Genomic DNA, 18,636 nt, shown 5'->3' on the forward strand with positions numbered 1-18,636 from the left:
ATGCGATCGGTCCACGCGATAAACAACGGAGAAGAAAGAGAGCAGGGACTTTCCTATTGTTTTCCTGGAACATTAAACTCTATATTCTAATAATTTGCCCAAATATTGCGGTTTTGCCAAAATCGAATTTACGAAAGTCAGCGCGGTATACGGTCGCTGCCTACTATTCGGGAATTTTCGAATATTCGGAAATTCTCGAATATCAATTTCTCGAATACGATTATGAACCGAACATGAACCATATTCGATTCGTATTCGAAATTTCCAATATTTGCACACCCTACTTCAAACCCCACCTCACATTTCGCCGGAATTGTGGTTAACCTGGCTTGCCGATTACTGTCAAAGAGTTTCTTCAGCGTAATTTTATGCTCTTTCCACGTATCTCTTGCCACAAGCATGTCATCAATATAGTCTTCTACATTTTGGAGCCCACCAAATCCTTCGTCATCAGCTTCAGGAATATTGCGGATGCTGTCTTCAAACCAAAAGGCATGAATTTAAGCTGAAATGATCCCGCCGCGCCAGAAGCGGCAGTCTTCTTTTTCAACGAATCTTCATTGGTATTTGCTAAAACCCTGTAGCTAAATCGAATTCAGCAAAAAAAATTTTGTGAGCCACCTTATCGAACACCACGTCAGCTCTTGGTATAGGTTCCGCACCGGGTACTATGATGTTACTTAGCCGAAGAAATTCTACACACAATCGGTTAGTCACTCAATCGGTTAGTACCATTGGGCTTTTTGACAACCACGAGAGGTGCATTGTATGCTGAGCATGTCCTCTCAATCACACCAAGCTCCAACATCTCCCGCACCTCATTTTCAATTGATTCTTTAACAACTAAAGGTAGTGGGTATTGTTTCACACTGATTGGTTTACCTGTAGAGAGATTTAATTTGCAGCGTATGACGTCCGTTTTGCCCGGCCCAACCGAAAACACATCTCCCTTGCTTTGGAATAGGGCCTTTGTCTGTCATCTTCTGTCTTCATTCAAATTGGGGTTCATTAGCACCTTATCCCATCCTACACTTTTCTTCCAAAGAAGGAAGGCCACAGACGTTGCAGACACATACCCAATACAGGGGAGTGGCCAAGACACAGGCGGTTAATTGCTGGATACAGGAAAGTTTTGACGGGAAAAGGAGTGGTATTAGTATGTAGTCTGATAGATTGGAAGACGGAAGGACAGGGGTCCTGTTAACATGGAGATCGAAGACAGGACAATGGCCTAATGTGCATAATAGTATAGAATGCCTGTAATGTCTCAATGTCGTACTGACTGGGAGCGGGAAAAAGAAATTATAATGAGAGTACCTGCGTTTTTTGAAGAAAAATTTCCACAGCAGAGCGCACAGTTCTGTCGCTAGTTTCTAATTTTCGTAAGGCTGATTACTGCTAATAATTCAGCCTGAAAAATTGGAGTCAAGTCAGGAAGACAGAGCGAAAAAGACTAATCCAGTGAAGGCGAAAAAATTCCCACACCTGCCTTTTCGCGATCGTGCGAGGCATCGGTAGCAATAAAAACATGAGAGGGAAAGGATTTTAGGTGGTCCTGCAACAGACCTTGAAGAAGCGGGAAGGGCTGCAGCTTTGCATTCGATGGAAAAATGTCATCGAATTCGATCTGGACAGATGATGAGTTGTTATACATTTGGCGGACATCTGTGAAATGAATATTTATGAGATCGCGGAGGGACTGCACGTAACATATCTGCGGGGTATGAAAACGAGACCAAGCAGCACTAAATAAGGCGGAAGCTTTACTAAGAAATATTATGCTGCAAGGGTGAAGAGGTGAGTCGCCCAATTTTAAAAATGTTTGAACTGTTAAAAGGCGAAACCTAGCTGATAACGATAGGAGTCGCGCCTCAAGGAGCAGAACAGCATTGGCGACAGATTTTGAAATTCCCAGACAAAGGCGAACGCCCCACGCTCCAACAGCACAACTGGGCGAAGTTTATAGGCAGGAGCTAATGAGAATAAAACACATCCGAACTCTAAAATTGGGCGGACGCACATTTTATAAATCATCAGAACTGTATGCCTTCTCATACCTGTCCTAGCACTACAAAGCCTGCGCAGGATGCCAATGGCCCGAACTCTTTTTGCACAAACTTGCTCAATGTGTGGCCGCCATGATAGGGTAGAGTCGTATATTACTGCGAGATATTTCACCCTCTGAACTTGAGGTATTATGTTATTTCTATAGACCAGGCAGATCTTTACGGGAACAAAAACCGGAAATACTAACAATGCGCATTTCTTCACCTTGAGGGACAGATGAATTCTTCCTAACCAGTTGTGAAGAACATTGAGGTAGTTTTCACATTTTGAATGCATGAAATTGGGCATAGAAAAATGTTAAAATGAACAGGTGAGAGAACTGATCCTTGCGGTACACCTCTTGTCTGTGGAAATCTCCTTGAAGAAACACCAGTTTGGCAGCAGTAAAATTCTATATTTTCCAAAAAAACAGGAATCCAGGCTACAAAATAGCTTGGGAAGTTCAGTTCCTGTAACCTTAGAAACAGAGTCGAGTGCTCAACGCTGTCGTATGCTTTACTGACATCCAAAGTGACAAGCGCAGCAAACTTTTTCTATTGCGAGCTAATTTAATACGACTCTCTAGGTCAGTATGAGCACACCAAATTGAACAAACCGGCCTGAAACTAATTTGACATGGATTCAAGAGAGAATTTTTTGGAATGAATGACATGACACGGCTGAGAAGGACCCTTTCCACTAATTTCACTAGGTTCGATGTTAACGAAATAGGGCGTATGTTGTCTAAAGTTAAGCCCTTCCCTTGCTTTTTAAGCAATGGAACTATTTCAGCAAGACGCCACTCATGCGGTATCCAAGGACATTTAATAGAATGGTTAACTAGAGCCAACAGGTCTGCAGGAGATTCATTGAACAAAAGTTTGATCATAGATGAAGTGACCTTATCGGGGCCAGGAGCCGCTGGGGATAAGCGCAGAACAATTTGCGACCGCTCAGGCAAAGAAACCTCACTGAAATTACTTGAGGTGCATGTGAATATAGCAGGAGAAGGTAGAGCAGATGTAAAGCGAAGCTCTAGGCCACACGCAATATCCTCTAAGGCCTTTGCGATGCTAGCAGGGGACTGAATGAGGGATTCAATGTTGGCAGCCGGTGGAATCACCTTGTTGCGCCACATGAAATTAAACAAAGCTCGTTTATTTCCTGATTGTGAAGGGAAATCATAATAAGTTGCATTATACTCCTCCTTTTCAGGGGCGACAGCGCGCTTAAATGTTGCTGCAACATACTTATAATCCAACCAATTTTTTGGGCATTGATTGATGAGAAGTTTCTTCCAAGCTGCTTTCCGTCGTCTATATACACGCGTGCACTCCGCATTCCACCAATTGTTCGCGATTGCACCCTTTGTTCTCGTAACCAAAAATTCAGACTTTTGCCTTGCATGGTCCAGTACTGAACATAGATGTGCAGCCTTGCTTTCGGCACTTGTCTGAGCGCAAGAGTCCGAAGAGATTTGGAGGGCTGATTTTAGCGTGTCTTTAAAGCAACTAATTTTTTAACATGCGCTGATGTCGCTCAGGAAGGGTTAATTTACACGCAAACTTGAAACTAATCGGTAGACGATCACTGTTTGTTGCACAGTCAATAGGCGCCCAAGACATAACAGAGACTCCTGGGGAGGAAAAAGTTAAATCCAAGGCATAGCGGCATTGACTCCCAACAAACGTAGGCAATCCGGACTTGTTGCAGATCAAGCTGTTGTCAGAAGCCCAATCAAATAATCTAAAGCCAAAGCTGGCTGTTTTAAACCCCCACGTCACATGGGGCGAATTGAAGTCTCCAAGTAATAGAACCTGAGACCGGCTACTAGACATGAGTGAGCCAAGGGGCCGAGAGTCGCACACACCAGACGGGAAATATGCATTAGCTACCGTAAAGGGCTGTTGACCTGGGACACTGAGGTCAACCGCAAGGATGTCACATTCATTGTCCGCATATTGGAAAGAAATGCATGCCCTGTAGCAAAACTTTGTAGAGATGAGCGCTAACAAACCTCCCCCTCGTCATGACCAGTCAAGCCGGAACGGACGGTAATCCTAGAGATAATTGAAATTGGTAGTTAGCCATGTTTCACTTTCACTTTCACTTTATTACCTTAAAGACCCCACTTTGGGGGTGTTACATAAGGGGTGGGTGTACAAATATGGGTTGAATATGATTGCTTACATGATATTTATGAAATGCATATTTAAATTGTTCACAAAACTTGATTGGCAGGTGATGGCATCAACGTCGTGGGGAAGGCCATTCCAGTCTTTAGCAGTGCGAAGAAAAAAGGATGCGGAAAAAGTGACGGTGCGGGTGCGTTGGCATGACACTTGCAGTGGATGGCCGGTGCGATGAGATATGCGAGCGGGCGGTGTGATGTAGGGTGGTTGTCCGAGGGAACTGTAAAAAAACTTATGAAACAGACTAAGAGAAGCAATGCGACGACGATGGGCAAGAGTTGATAAACCTGATTGTCGTTTAAGTGACGATACACTGATGTCGTATGAATAGGCAGAATGAATGGACCTCGTGGCGCGATTTTGGACAGATTCTAGTGAACTGATAAGATATGCTTGTTGCGGGCTCCAGATAGCAGATGCGTATTCTAGTTTTGGTCGAATGAGTGATTGGTAGGCGAGAAGTTTAATACATTGAGGGGCGTGCCGTAGATGACGTTTCAAAAAACCCAATGACCGGTTAGCTGATGCGACGATGTTCGTTACATGAGAGCGCCAGGAGAGATCCTGGCACAAGGTGACACCTAGGTACTTGTATGAGTATACAGATTCTAGTGGAACGTTAGCAACGGAGTAAGAGAAAATATGGGGGTTACGCCGGCGGTGAAAAGATACGAGTTTACATTTATTAGGATTAAGCGACATTAGCCAGTCATCGCACCAGGCACGCACTGTGTCTATGTCGTTTTGCAGCTGTGATTGGTCAAAGGTGTTGGAAATCGTGTGGTAAATAACGCAGTCGTCTGCAAACAGACGAACATTGCAAACCAGGTTTGAGGGTAAGTCGTTTATGTAGATTAAGAATAGGAGGGGAGCAAGTACAGAACCTTGGGGTACGCCTGATGTTACTGGAAGAGGGTTGGAACTCTGGCTGTTAACGAGAACAAACTGGGAGCGCTTAGAAAGGAATTCTTCGATCCACAATAAGACGTTAGGATGCAGTTTTAGCATGGTTAGTTTTAGCAGTAAACGCCTGTGGGGAACTTTATCAAATGCTTTAGCAAAGTCTAGAAAAATAGCGTCAGTTTGTAAATTTAGGTCGAGGTTAGAGTGAACGTCATGAAGAAAGACGGCCAGTTGAGTTTCACATGACAAACCCTTGCGAAACCCATGTTGTGAGGGATGAAAGAAGTTGATAGCGTCAAGAAAGTCCATGATTTGAGAATAGATGACGTGTTCCATGATTTTGCAAGGTATGCTGGTTAATGATATCGGACGGTAATTTAAAGGAGAATCTTTGTTACCGGACTTAAAGACGGGAATGACCTTTCCCACTTTCCAGTCATCCGGAATGGAACCTGTAGAAAGCGACTGTGAAAACAATAACAATAAGTACATTGCAGAAATATTATTAGTGTTGCGCAGTATTTTGGAGTTAATTTCGTCGACGCCGGCCGGTGATGAAGTTTTAAGGTGTTCAATGAGCGAGGTAATGCCGGCTTCAGAAAACGCGATAGCTGGCATGCTGGACTCTATATTGACGGCGAAAGTTGCAGTTGGTGGGTGAATTTCATTAGTGAACACAGATGAAAAGGCGTTATTAAAAATGTCAGCGCACTCAATGTCATCAGCTTCCTCTCCAGACTCTTTAGTTAGAGTGATGGTATGTGCCGGGTGCTCACTTATGACCTGCCAAAACTTTCTGGGATTGGAAGTCAACAATTTGGGGAGGTCGTTGTGAAGGAAAGAGTATTTTGCGTAGCGAATTTCTGATAGGTAGTTGCGTTCGGCTGTATAGTATTTTTCCCATGCGCACTCGTCGTATTGCTTTAATTTTGCCGCACGGAAAAGGCGCTTCTTTTTATTGTCGAGTCTTTTTATCGTTTTGGTATACCATGGTTTCTGGCGGTCCGAGTGGAAGCTTATTTTGGGGATGTATCTATCGGTTAGTTCGCTAACCTTTTTCTTAAAACGGGACCAATTGTCATTTAATGAATTATCGTGAAAAGATGCTTGAAATGTTGTGAGATATTGGTCTAATTCAAGAATAAAGGCTTCATAGTTTCCTTTGTCGTAGAGGCGAATAGTTTTGTTTTGATTCTGGCGTCGTGATGGGTGGAACTCAAATGTGGCATGGATTACTTTATGGTCGCTGATTTCGCGTAGATAAGTGATAGATGAGAGGGCTTCCGGGTGGGTAGTCAGGATTAGATCTAGGGTGTTTGCACCGCGGGTCGGTTCAGATACCACTTGAGTTAAGTTGAAGTTTAGGCAGACCTCGATAAAATCATTCGCTTCCCTGTTGCCGACAGCTGTCTGTGTCTGCCAGTTGATTTCTGGAAAATTAAAGTCTCCAAAAAGAATGATATGCGCTTTTGGGTATTTCCTCGTTAATTGGCTGATCACGTCGTTAAGAATTCGAGAGAAATCGGAGTTGGTATTTGGCGCTCTATAACAAACGCCCAGCAGTACGGTTTGGGGCGCAGCGCGACAAAGTAGCCATACTATCTCAAGGTCTGATGGAATATTAATAACTGTACACGAGAACTGATTGCTAACTGCGATGAAAACGCCTCCACCTCGAGCGGATGTGCGATCTTTGCGAAGAAGGTTAAAATTCGGCAAGTCAGCAAGAACTTCAGTATCGGTGATGCCATTAGTGAGCCATGCTTCGGTAAGTATCAGCAAGTTACTAGCAGATGAACACACAAGATTGGAGATGATTTCACGTTTCGGAAGAAAACTACGTATGTTTGTGAAAATCGCCGAAAAGGAAAGATTAGGCTGGGGGGTGGTAGGTACATGAGCGGCTGGGGGCTGGCGGCGCAGCAACCGCTATGGTATCTCTTTTACAGATTGCGATGGTTCGTCGAAGATATATCGTCGGGAACCGATGAACAGGGTTTTGTATCGCAAAGAAAAACGGTTAGTCTTGCTTTTGGCAAATGTAACTAGATGTTTGCGCACATTGCGAACGCGGCGTGAAAAATCTTCACCGACGGAGTAGTCAGTGTTCTTGAATTTGCGGCCATTAGCTAGAATTTCGTCCTTCGTTTTGAAAAGTGCGAATTTGGCAATTAACGGACGGCAGCGATCAGGTTCGTGGCGCCCAAGACGGTGTGTGCGGTCTATTCTTTTGGGGTCGAGGGTGATGTCCAAAAATTCGGAGCAATGGCGAATTAGTAGCTTTTCAGAGTCGGCCCACGTTTCAGATGGGTCAGGGTCCGGAATGTTGTAGAATATGAGGTTGTTTCTTCGTGATTGGTTTTCTGCTTCGTCTATGCGATCCTCGAGATCACAGAGCTGGCGAGTTGCCTTGGTGGTGTGAGTGCTTAGGCCTTCTATCTCTGTGCGTAGTGACTGTATGGTTTGGTAATGACCTTCAAGAGCGCTGATGCGCCTGCTTAGATCAGAAATAAGGTTGTCTGTTGTTAGTAACTGGTTTTTGAGGTCTGTAACTTCCGCGATTAATGTCGACTGACCGGCGGACAATTTTTTAAGTTCCGTAACTACAGTTTCGAGTGAGGCAGGGCTGGGGTTAGTCTCTATGTCGCCGGGCAACAAAATCAAGGAAATAATGACATCAGAACACTCAGTGACAATGGCAAGGCAGCATTGCGGGCTCGGCAGCTGTATCAAAAAGTAATCACTAGATTTCTTAGCGTAAAGACAACATGGCTTACTAACCTGCATGGCCAGGCAGAACGGGTTAAGCGACCGCATCGTGGCACAGCCACCGAGCCCACAAAGCGACGCCGGTGGCCGAAGCTGCTTAAAAGCTGGAGCGGGAGAGGATGTTGATGGCGATGGTGTTTCCAACTGTCTGTCGAGGGTGCAGTGCACTGGTGAGGTCAGCGCACGATCGGGCGAAGCGGTGATGGCGCAAGGCTGGCACATATCGGTTCGGTTGAAAGCGGGCGTCCATTCCGGCGAGATGTCCGGTGGACAGGCAGCAAGAGGGGCGGGGAAAAGCGTGGTAATCCAGAGGGGAGCGATCACCTGCATGGCGAGGCAGAACGGGTTAAGCGACCGCATCGTGGCACCGCCACCGATCCCACAAAGCGACGCCGGTGGCCGAAGCTGCTTAAAAGCTGGAGCGGGAGAGGATGTTGATGGCGATGGTGTTTCCAACTGTCTGTCGAGGGTGCAGTGCACTGGTGAGGTCAGCGCACGATCGGGCGAAGCGGTGATGGCGCAAGGCTGGCACATATCGGTTCGGTTGAAAGCGGGCGTCCATTCCGGCGAGATGTCCGGTGGACAGGCAGCAAGAGGGGCGGGGAAAAGCGTGGTAATCCAGAGGGGAGCGATCACCTGCATGGCGAGGCAGAACGGGTTACATAGGCAATTTATATATGTTGAAGCTGAGAATATAGATCGACAATTCCACTGGAGTACCCTTAAGAACCCTATCTTGCCGGAAGTGCCGCAGCCGAGACTACCTTTTCTAGAATCTTGGTCTTAGCATTTTGACTTGCGTTACGTTTTTTGTCTTTGACTGGGGGCAAGATGGACCTGCGATATTCACAGGAGACCCACTTCGTTTCTGGGCGCGGAGATCAGACTCCATATCAGTGCAGTCCATAGAGGATGCGTCCATAACGCTGTTCGAAGGAGAGGCCTGAAAGGTCTTTTGTTGCTCACATTGTTTTTGGCCCTGTGGAGCGGAATCGATTGCTACAGAAGGACGAGTAGCTTCCGAAGCCAAAGAAGGCAAAAGCGGAGCGGTGGACACCTGCAGAAGATTGGTCATCTGAGCAGCTATGACCTGCGAAATGCACGTGGACACGATTTCCATAACGCGATCCATTGCATTTGCCACAGCTTTCTCAACTGCCGCTGTAATAGCCTGGGAACAACTAGAATCCATTACGGGTGGGCATTTGGCGGCCACACTAGAGTAGCCTGAGGCTCTCTCCTTGACTGCGCCAAAAGCCTCTCTCCGCGCGAATCTGCGCTTGTCTATAAGCTCGAGCACCTGAACTTCTTGTGATCGTGCAGGACAGTCAGGCGAATCAGAAGGGTGAGCACCACTACACAAACAACATTTCTCTTGCTGTTCAGGACATTCCTCTCTGCAATGACGTTCCCCACAGGCACAGCAGCGTAAGGCCGATTAGCAGGCTTTGCCGCTGTGGCCAAATCGCCAGCAGTTTTGACACTGAAGGAGCCGAAAGTTAAAGGCATCTACTCGAAAAACCAATGGCCACACCTTAATCTCTGACGGGCAAAATATTCCTCCAATTGTTGCAATGACGGACTCCGTAGGAATTTTTACTCCGTCAACCATCCTGCTGCATCGATGGACAGCAATCACTCCCGCAGGCGAGAGGTTCTCAAGCGTTTCCGCAGGGCTCAATCGTGAGTCGACCCCTCGGACCAAACCCTTGGAACATGCTAGATGAGGCCGAATGAATGCGCTCACCGGGTGGTTGGTGAAGGTAGTACACTTTAGAAGGTCTTCAATACAGTCTTTATCCGGCGACCTGCACAAAATACCACCCCTGCCGAACTGCCGGACATCGGTAATGTGCATGAGCGCTTAGATGTGGACTGAAGAGCCTCCTGCACTGCCTCCGGGTTGTTTAGTCGGATAGCGCCTCCATCGGAAGGCACTAAAGCGACCGGACTGCTCGAAACTTAACTGCGGAAAAAGAGATCAATTGGGAGCTGATCTGGAGGAAGAGATGCCGACGAAGGGGAAAACCCCTGGCCGGGAGAAGAAGTAAACATTACGCTCTCGTCCCGCGCCCAATCAGCCCAGAACAGGAGCAAGCAGGCAGAGACAAAATAATTAGAAATTTAGCAAGCTAGCCCAACACCGCCAGGTACCTAGCCGCTGCCCCGCAGCTGGGGTTGCTGGGCCCCTTTTCTTCCCACTGCACGTGGGCATCTTGGCAACATCTACGGTCTCTTCTGCCACTACCGAGGATGCTACCTCGGGGGCGTACCATAAAGGAACTCTTCGTACTTTTTCAACATATCTTCATGGAAAACCTTCTTGGTGTTATCACCTAATTCATAATCTATGTCATTTTTGTTCTGTGTCACAAGGTAAGGGCCCATCCACTGCATCAGTAACATATTATTATCCATGGGCAGGAAGATTAGAACCCTGTCGCTGGATGCAGAATTCTGTGAGTGGCTTTCTTGTCATAATAGCCCTTATATCCTTCAGGCGCCCTTTCCAGGCCTTTATGTGCAAGCCTGCATGTTTCCTCTAACTCGTCCCGCAACTGAAGATCGTCTGTTCTCTAAAATCTGACGCAATCTCTTTATTAGCCCACAGCCCTTTTAGTATTGTAAGTGGACCTCTAACGGTTCTCTCATACAACGTCTCGAAGGGCGAGAAACCGAACAATTGCTGTACTTCGCCGTAAGCGACAAACGAGCTGGGAGATATCTGTCCCCATCAGTAGATCTCTACAGGCACATTTTCCTGATTATATTTTTGAGGGCGCCATTCAACCGCTCTACAAGCCCATTACACATGGGACGGTATGGCGTTGTTAGGAACTACCTTACTGACAAAAGGCGGTTAACCTCCTTCATCAGCTCCGACGTGAAGTTAGAGCCCCGGTCACTGAAAATTTCTCTCGGGAACCCATAACGCGAGAACACCTCGACCAGACCCTCTGCGACTTGAATACTGTCAATAGTCTTCAATGGAATACCGTCAGGATAACGATTGGCCATGTCAACCAGGGTAAGCACATATCTATTGCTTCTGACGGATACTAGAGAGATTGGCGCCAAAATGTCAATACCCACTCTGAAACGGTAGGCCGATGGCTGGCATCTTGCCCAGAGGTACAGGACCAACTCTTCTCTTTGCAACTGTGCCCTGGCACAAGTCACACCAGCGAACAAAGCGTTTAACGTCACTCTGGAGCCCTGGCCAGAAGAACTCTTCGGTTATCATATACACTGTTTTTTGAACACTCTGGTGTCCAGCCATAATGGCGTCATGTCCTAAGTGTAACATTGTCTCTCATCTTTCGGTAACGCTAGCTGTTGGACCCGCCCTCCCGAGCTAAATATGCATTCTCTCCGCAGAAGTTCGTTTATCAATTGATATTCGAATGACATATGACTGCTCTTTCCTTTCACCTTTTCCCTAACTCTTTAGAAGCATACTTTCAAGCTTGGGTCTTCTCTTTGCCTGATTGCAATTTCGCCCGGTGTTACTCCCAGACACATCGTAACGGGAGTAGAGAGCGGACGCAGCGTTGCTCGGGCTGTTACCTGAGCTCGTCTCCACTGCCGACGAGAAACTGACTTCCCCATCTCCCGCCTGAGCTGTCGTGGGCCTTTCCTCTTTTGGCTGTTTCTCAGCGTCGAGCATCCTCCACTCGAAATCAGGGTCCTCGACACTTCTTGCACTCGTAATGTTTCCCAGGATGAGATTGTAGATTAGTTGTTCTACGCATTTTGCCACCACCTGTCCAGTATAATATGGCACGGACACTAGAATCTTGGCTTCAGGAAGGTACCTGACTGTGCTGTCTACAAGAGCGATGGCCGGCGCCTCCCCTGAAAGATCCTCTTCATTCACAAGGCTTCTCCGAACGAAAACTGTGTTTGCTCCGCTGTCTCTAAGCACAAATATAGGACGGTCCCCTATTTGCCCCAACAACCAACGGCATTGCTATTTTCGACTTGGGTGTTCCACTCACCGCCTCATTTTCCAGCGGCGTTTGCTTTCCTTTCAGCTGTGGAACTTCAGGTGGTGTGACATGTTCTGGCCGATAGGCGACATCGCATGCAGCTGGGTCCTGTGTGGTACAGTGTGTCTTCTCCTCTTACAACCTAGATGCACAACCTGCGTCTTTTGGGCAACGCTACTTGTCCGACAGTCAACTGCACAGTGTTCCACATTCCCACAGAGCAAAAACCTAACTGGCGCCTTAGATGCACCGCCATAGGCTCTTTGTTTTGTTGCGTCAGTCTCTACGAGCTTTTGAGTTTCCTCCTTTGCCTTACTCATATTTCTCCGCCCATGAGCCTCGATGAATTGGTCTGCAGTGTCGGCAAACTATTCCAATGAACACAACTTTCTTTCAGAAATAGCGCCAGCGTTGGACTGCAACATGTTAAAAACTGCCCTGTCACCAGCTTGTGACGCACCCCTTCAAAACTGTTTTGTGTGTTTGACAAATGAAGCCACCTGTCGAAGTAGTTGGTCAGCCTGCAGGAAAACTGCTTAGCGGTTTCAGAATCCTAAGGATTCGCGGTGCGAAATCTCTCGCGAAAACACTCTGCCGTAAGCCTGAATCGTTGTAGGAGTGCCTTTTTGACTTTCTCGCTGTCCATGGAATCAGCAGCAGGCATCCTCCTAAACCCATTCAGCCCCCTCCCCGGCTAAACACATGCTCAATGCCGTGGCCCATTCACTGCGCTACCAGCCTTGCCCCAAAGCTATCCGCTCGAATCGTTGCAGATATGCGTCCAATCATCTCTTTTGTCACCAAAAGGAGCCATCAGCTTTCTTGGACAAACTCTGGCCGGTCTAGTAGATTCTGTACCCGCTAAGGAACGCGATCATTGTGCGTGATCTCCTCATATCTTCCCGCAACATGCGCCTGTTTCCACAAAAGAAACTTCTCCCGTTCTATCCTTCTTTTCTCCTGTTGTTCTGCCTCGCGAGCTCTTTTATCCTCACACTCTTCTGCCTCACAAGCTCTTTTAGCCTCCCGCTCTTCTGACTCGCGAGCGTCTGCGCGTGCTTGCGCCCTTTTCTCTCTATGCCTATTTGTCTCCTCTCTCTGCCTTTTTGCTTCCTCTTCATAGAGACGAATCGCCTCTTCCTTGCTTAACAATAGCTTGAGAGCCGGTTCTAACGTTTTTGCCAAATTCATACTTTCTGCCACCGAGAGATTCAAAAGATCCGAAACAAAAAAAAAGAAACAAGGAAATGAATCCTGGCACAGGCTCGTCACTTAACTTTGTCACGGATCCCTGGAGAACACTCGGGCTGAGAGAATAGACTAGGCGACAGGTGTACCTACACAGATGCACATTTAATACACCCTACGTGACACAAACACAAGCACACAAAACAAACAAAATTGACACAAAAAACTAAGCCTAACAATACACACCACCCGGCAACTCTACTGCAAACGTTTGGCGTTCGTGTGCACGGTTCTGTGCGGATGGAGCGTTGCATGGGTCCAGTAGCCAGCGTCGAGGCGGCGTTCGACGTGCTCAGGCTGGCATCGATGGCGGCTTCGTTGGCGGCGTTGTACAAGCTCCCGCTTCAAGTACCCGTAGAGGTGATGTTGGCGTTGTGGACACCACTTGAATGGGTGGCAACTGCGCTGGAGGCACCCCCGGGCGTAGCAGGTGGTTGCGTCATCCGTTGGCTCCTCGGAACGGGCTCAAGAACGGCAGGGAGTCCACGGTGCGACGCCGTAGAACTCTAGATCACCGAAGCCGTAGCTGGCATTGCTCTCTTCCATCCGACGTGTTCCTGACCCGCCGGAATCTCCGTTCGCCCCCCCCCCCCCGCCTCCACATGCCACGCTCTCTCTCGTTTTTTTATAACCTTGGCGTTGGTGCACGTCGTCCATGTCATCGTCGTCTTCGTCTTCTATTCTACACCCATCATCTCTTCTCACCTCACCGAATACTTGATCTTCTCTATTCTTCGGTTAATACACGTCATGCTTACCGTCATCCTCGTCGTGTTCTCTAAACTTCTTTTATGCGTTGCATATTGCAATCACTCAGTTCAGCCCTTGGGCGCTGCCGGGCAGCCACCATTGACCTTTAGCGCAACCACGTGACGTGATGTCCCGACAGCTGGAGGAAAACCTGGGCCCCAACTCGCGCGGTCGCGCGCGGCCGCAGCCACCACCTGACTCCCGCTCCTCCCGCTAGGGGCGCCGCGCCGGCGCGTGACGTCACGGAGGAAAAGCTGGGCTATAGTGCCTAGAATATACTGGCTAGTGTGCCGAGCGCCAGCGCTGCGCAATGGGAGCAGGTGGCGCCGTTTGCAATGACAGCCCACCGATGGCGGCAGAGGGCGCTGCTTGTCGGGAGGATGCTGCCGCAGCAGACGACGAGGTTTTCTCGCTTCGGAAGGCAGTGACCTGGTCTTGTGCGTGCGCGATTAACCTGCTTGTGCACAAAATTTTGTTGACTGAGGTGCAGTGTATGTTGTCCTGTGTGGCTCCTTGCACATGAAAGTCGACGCATCCGCTCCTCCGAGCAGTTCTGTGGTGATTTCGTCGGTTTTGTGCGCGCGTTCTGTGCGTGCGTGCATCCGTTCTGCGTGCTTTCACGGTGTAGTCAAATCATGCACTGAGCTCTAGATTGTTTTTTTCCCGTGTCCACCACTAAACGAGCTACATGTGACTGCACAAAAAAGATGTCAAAGCCAAAGCGACAGTGCAAAGAGAAGACTTGCTTTGTGCCAATGTGTAAAAGCGGTTACCGCTCGAACAAGGAACGTGTTTCCATGTTTACTGCACCATCTGATGCTACGCGGCTTGCAGAATGGGAAAGAAAGATCAAAAGAGAGGACAGAAGGCTGACGCCAGCTGCTTTGGTTTGCGAGAAACATTTTGAGAGCAGTTGTATCGAGCGCACATTCAGTGTCAGCGTAAATGGTGTTACCAGCGAGCTTCCCCGCGATAAACCGCGCCTGAAACCCGACGCCGTGCCTTCGATATTCACGCATTACCCAGAACACATTCTGCCTAAAGTGTCAGCTAAAAGAAAAACTAGAAATCTGTGCCGGCAAGAGCCTCCAGCAAAGCGTCACAGGCGTGCTGCGTCGGAAGCCTCCGAGTTGTGCTCAGGTATTGATAATGCTGAATCGGTGAGCATGGAAGCATCTGACACCAACAGCGGAGCTGCAGTAACTGAAAAGTGCACCACCCCACGCTGTGTTTGTGCAGAAGGAAGCGCTGGCGAAGCGCAAAATGCTGGTGACGAACGACCACGAACAATCAACGATCGTCTCCATCCATTCTCCAACGTCGCTATTCCAGTGACATGGATGAAAGTGCCATCGTGACAGTCGATTCATTAGCGTACGCCTATTGTGAGGCTGAAAAAAATAACTTCGCTAACCTCTTCATTGAAAAGATGGTAGCATTTGCAAAGCCATTACTTGATGGACAATCAGTGGTAGCCACGGTTTGCCTCAGGGGAAGGGAAAAGTCAAAACACATCGTCACAACTTGCGAAGAGGCCGAAACTTTGATCAAGGAAGTTGCCTTAACAAATCTTTGTGATGGATGCGGCATAAAGCCGGCCTCAGGAAAGCACACCTCCTACAAAGGCATGATTTTTTCTGAGAACTGTTCATTATCTGTGAGGTCCGAAGGTGAATCCTGCGCTTTCTGCAAGTACCACAGGATTCTGGCTCAAAACCAAGCGTGCAGAAAACAGCAAATCACAGGTGAAATTGCCAGAAAATCTGATGAAAAGAAACAGTGCAGGAACATTTCTCGAATCCTATCAAAAACCAAGAAAAGATTGGCAAATGCAAGGATACAGGTGGCTGACATGAAATAGCGAAATGAGGCTCTTAGTGAAGAGACATTTAACAGCAAAATTAAATCTCTTCCCTCAAAGCAGCCGCTGGTTGTAAAGAGTTGTTTCCTTGCTGCAAGGCGAAAATCACACAAGGAATGCGATACGATGATGAGTGGATTTTAGAATGTATGCTGTTGAGGATGCGAAGTCCGAAGTTGTATTAACATCTCCGCAGACAGTCTATTATGGTTCTGCCAGGGCGAACTTGCCTGAAAAAGTACCTACAGCGCTTCAAGGCTGGTTTTGGACTCAGTACAAAGGTCTTCGATGCCCTAAATGAACAAAGACCATGGATGCTTACAGTCGTCACGGTGGCCTCGTCATTGACGAAATAAAGCTTTTGGAGCACCTAAATGTGAAATCAGCTGGTGAGTATAGCTGCAATGAATTCTTGGACCGTTCTGTGTATACGGTAAAAGCTCTTTGATTCAAACCCCGCAATGCGAAAATCCGCATAATTCGAACTGCCGGCGCGGTCCCGGCCAACGCTATGCAAGTCTATGGCGTTGCACGCTCGCTGTTTCGGAAGCTACGGGTCTCGCACCGGTTAATTTGAACGGGCTCCCAAAGAAGGTTGTGTACATACAGGTATCGGTTCGGCAAGCGGTCGTCCAAACAGCCCCCCTCAAAGCTGAATTCGGTGCTGCAGAATCACTCGCGCACCTCAGACTTGCGCTGAACGGCAGGCGTGATGGCGGATGGACGGCCTCATCTACAAGAGCGGACACACTGATAGTTTCGATTTTGCTTTTCTGAAACGTACGCCCAACCGCACTAGCCAGCCAGCCAAACCCAGCTACGCGCCGTTTATAGCGTTGGTTGGCTGTTTGGCTAATCTTCCCTATCCACATTTTTTTCTTGCCACTTCGGAGCTGCTGAGCAATGCCGTGTTCATCGCCCGTGAATCTTCCGCGCTTTCGGCGTGCGATGCACTAGCGGCAGAGCTTCACCGCTAAAAATAGTGATTGTTGCGCCGTTCTCATCTAAAATAACAAGCAACTACTGCCAAGTCTTTCACCAAATAAATTTACCCCGATGCAAGCGGTTCTTGTCAGTTTTTTTTTCGGGGTCATTCGATAGTTCGAACTTAATTTCAGACTATGCGAATATTTTTTCCGGTCCATTGAAGCACGAATCAGCGAGCTTTTACAGTATGAGAAAAATACGATGTTCTGCTAAGCACTACAATATTGCTCGAGCCGTGCAGTGTTCTGGTAATATTTGACCGTCAAGTCTTTTAGCACGTGTTTCTTTTTGTGCTGGTTTAGCACCTTTGCCATATTCTGACCTGTGTTGAGAGATGTTTGCGCATAAAACAAGGTGTTTTTCCTGTGCTTTTTCTTACAATTCAGGTGATATTGAAGGCTTTGTTGACCTTGGAGGTCATTCACCTGCTGACCAGAAGAATGTGCTGGCAGACCATGGGATGATTGTGCTGTTTCAGCCATTTACTGGTAAACTTTTTTTTTCTCTTCGTTACAGTTCGCAACTTTATACGTAAAACGCACGTACATTTGTGAGAGATTACCTTTCCGCAGGAAAATGGACGCAAATCCTCGGTATTTTTGCCTCAAAGGGCAATGTGAAGGCCCCAACACTGGCGAAAATCATTTTGGAAACCACAGTCCTCGCGGAAAAGGCTGGTCTGTTCGTGGATTGCATAACATGCGACGGCGCCAGCTGGAATAGAAGCATGTGGCGGCTGTTTGGAATACAGGGTAAGGCTGTAATTTCACGCAAAATGCAAGATTGTTTAGAGTGTGCATGGTGCTAGTGCAGATTTCATGTTTCTAATGTTTAAATATTGTGATGAAGAAACTGATCGCAAGTTGTTTTTTTTTTTCAAAGGTTCTCCAAGCCACGTTCGGAGCAGCACCAAACACCCAGTGGATCCTAAAAGGCAGCTGTATTTTTTTGTCAGATTTTCCACACCTTTTGAAGAATGTGAGAAATGGATTTGTTGGAAAAGGATACCTGACACCAGCTGGGCATGTTCACATTGGTATTGTACTAGCAGCCTTCGAAGCGGATCGAGAAAATGTTACACTGAAAGTTATGCCAAGCCTGACAAATGCACACCTTAAGCCAAACTGCTTTGAAAAAATGAAAGTGGACATCGCATTTCAGCTCTTCACCGACCAGGTCATCAAAGGACTTTTCATTTATAGAGAACGCATTGAAGCCTCACATAGGACCGTGCAGCCGACAGTAGATTTCGCTAAAAGAAATGAATCGCCTGATTCGTGTTATGACATCGCGAACAAGCGAGAAGGCACTCAAGCCTGACAGTCCAAATGTGCAATTTCTGAAAGGCCTCCTAGAGTATCTGCAGGAATGGGAGCAAACTGCAAAACCAGCTCGTGGTGGTTTTCTTACAGAAAGCACGTCTGCTGGGCTAAGGGTTACCATCAAGAGTACACTTGACTTGTTGTCCTACCTGATGTCGACTGTGGGTTTCAAGTATCTTTTAACATCCAGATTAAGCCAGGATAAGCTTGAAAACCTTTTTGGTATAATTAGACAGTCGTCTGGCTGTAACGATTATCCGACAGTGTCACAGTTTCTGATGACTGTGAATTTACTCGCATTCTACAACCTGGCAAAGCCACCTAGAGGAGTGAACTGCACCCCAGACGTAATAAAAGCACTGCTGAGCCCAAAGGAGGTGTGTGAAACTACGCGTAAGTTCCTTTCAGACAAAATAGATGACCTTCTCGACCACGGAAACGTCAGTGAAGCTGAAGATGTAGTTCAAGCTGTCGTGTCTAGCAGTGACCATGCATCGTGCATAGAGAAGAAGAGCCACAGTGCTTTGATCTACTACACTACAGGCTACGTGGCAAGAAAGATCATTGCT

The 18,636-nt window shown here is 47.5% G+C and overlaps 1 protein-coding gene across 1 annotated transcript; it reads right to left on the reverse strand.

Annotated features, from left to right (window-relative positions):
* Positions 1-6,913: 6,913 nt before the first annotated feature.
* On the reverse strand, positions 6,914-10,928 carry LOC144129742 (uncharacterized). The gene is made up of 2 exons (XM_077663829.1): positions 10,762-10,928; positions 6,914-8,058 (listed from the first exon to the last, which is right to left on the reverse strand). The coding sequence occupies exons 1-2, from the start codon at positions 10,926-10,928 to the stop codon at positions 7,071-7,073; spliced, it is 1,155 nt and encodes a 384-aa protein (XP_077519955.1). The 3' UTR covers positions 6,914-7,070.
* Between the last annotated feature and the right edge of the window lie 7,708 nt (positions 10,929-18,636).

This window comes from Amblyomma americanum, chromosome 1 (assembly GCF_052857255.1).
Source record: "Amblyomma americanum isolate KBUSLIRL-KWMA chromosome 1, ASM5285725v1, whole genome shotgun sequence".
Classification (NCBI taxonomy): Eukaryota; Metazoa; Arthropoda; class Arachnida; order Ixodida; family Ixodidae; genus Amblyomma; species Amblyomma americanum.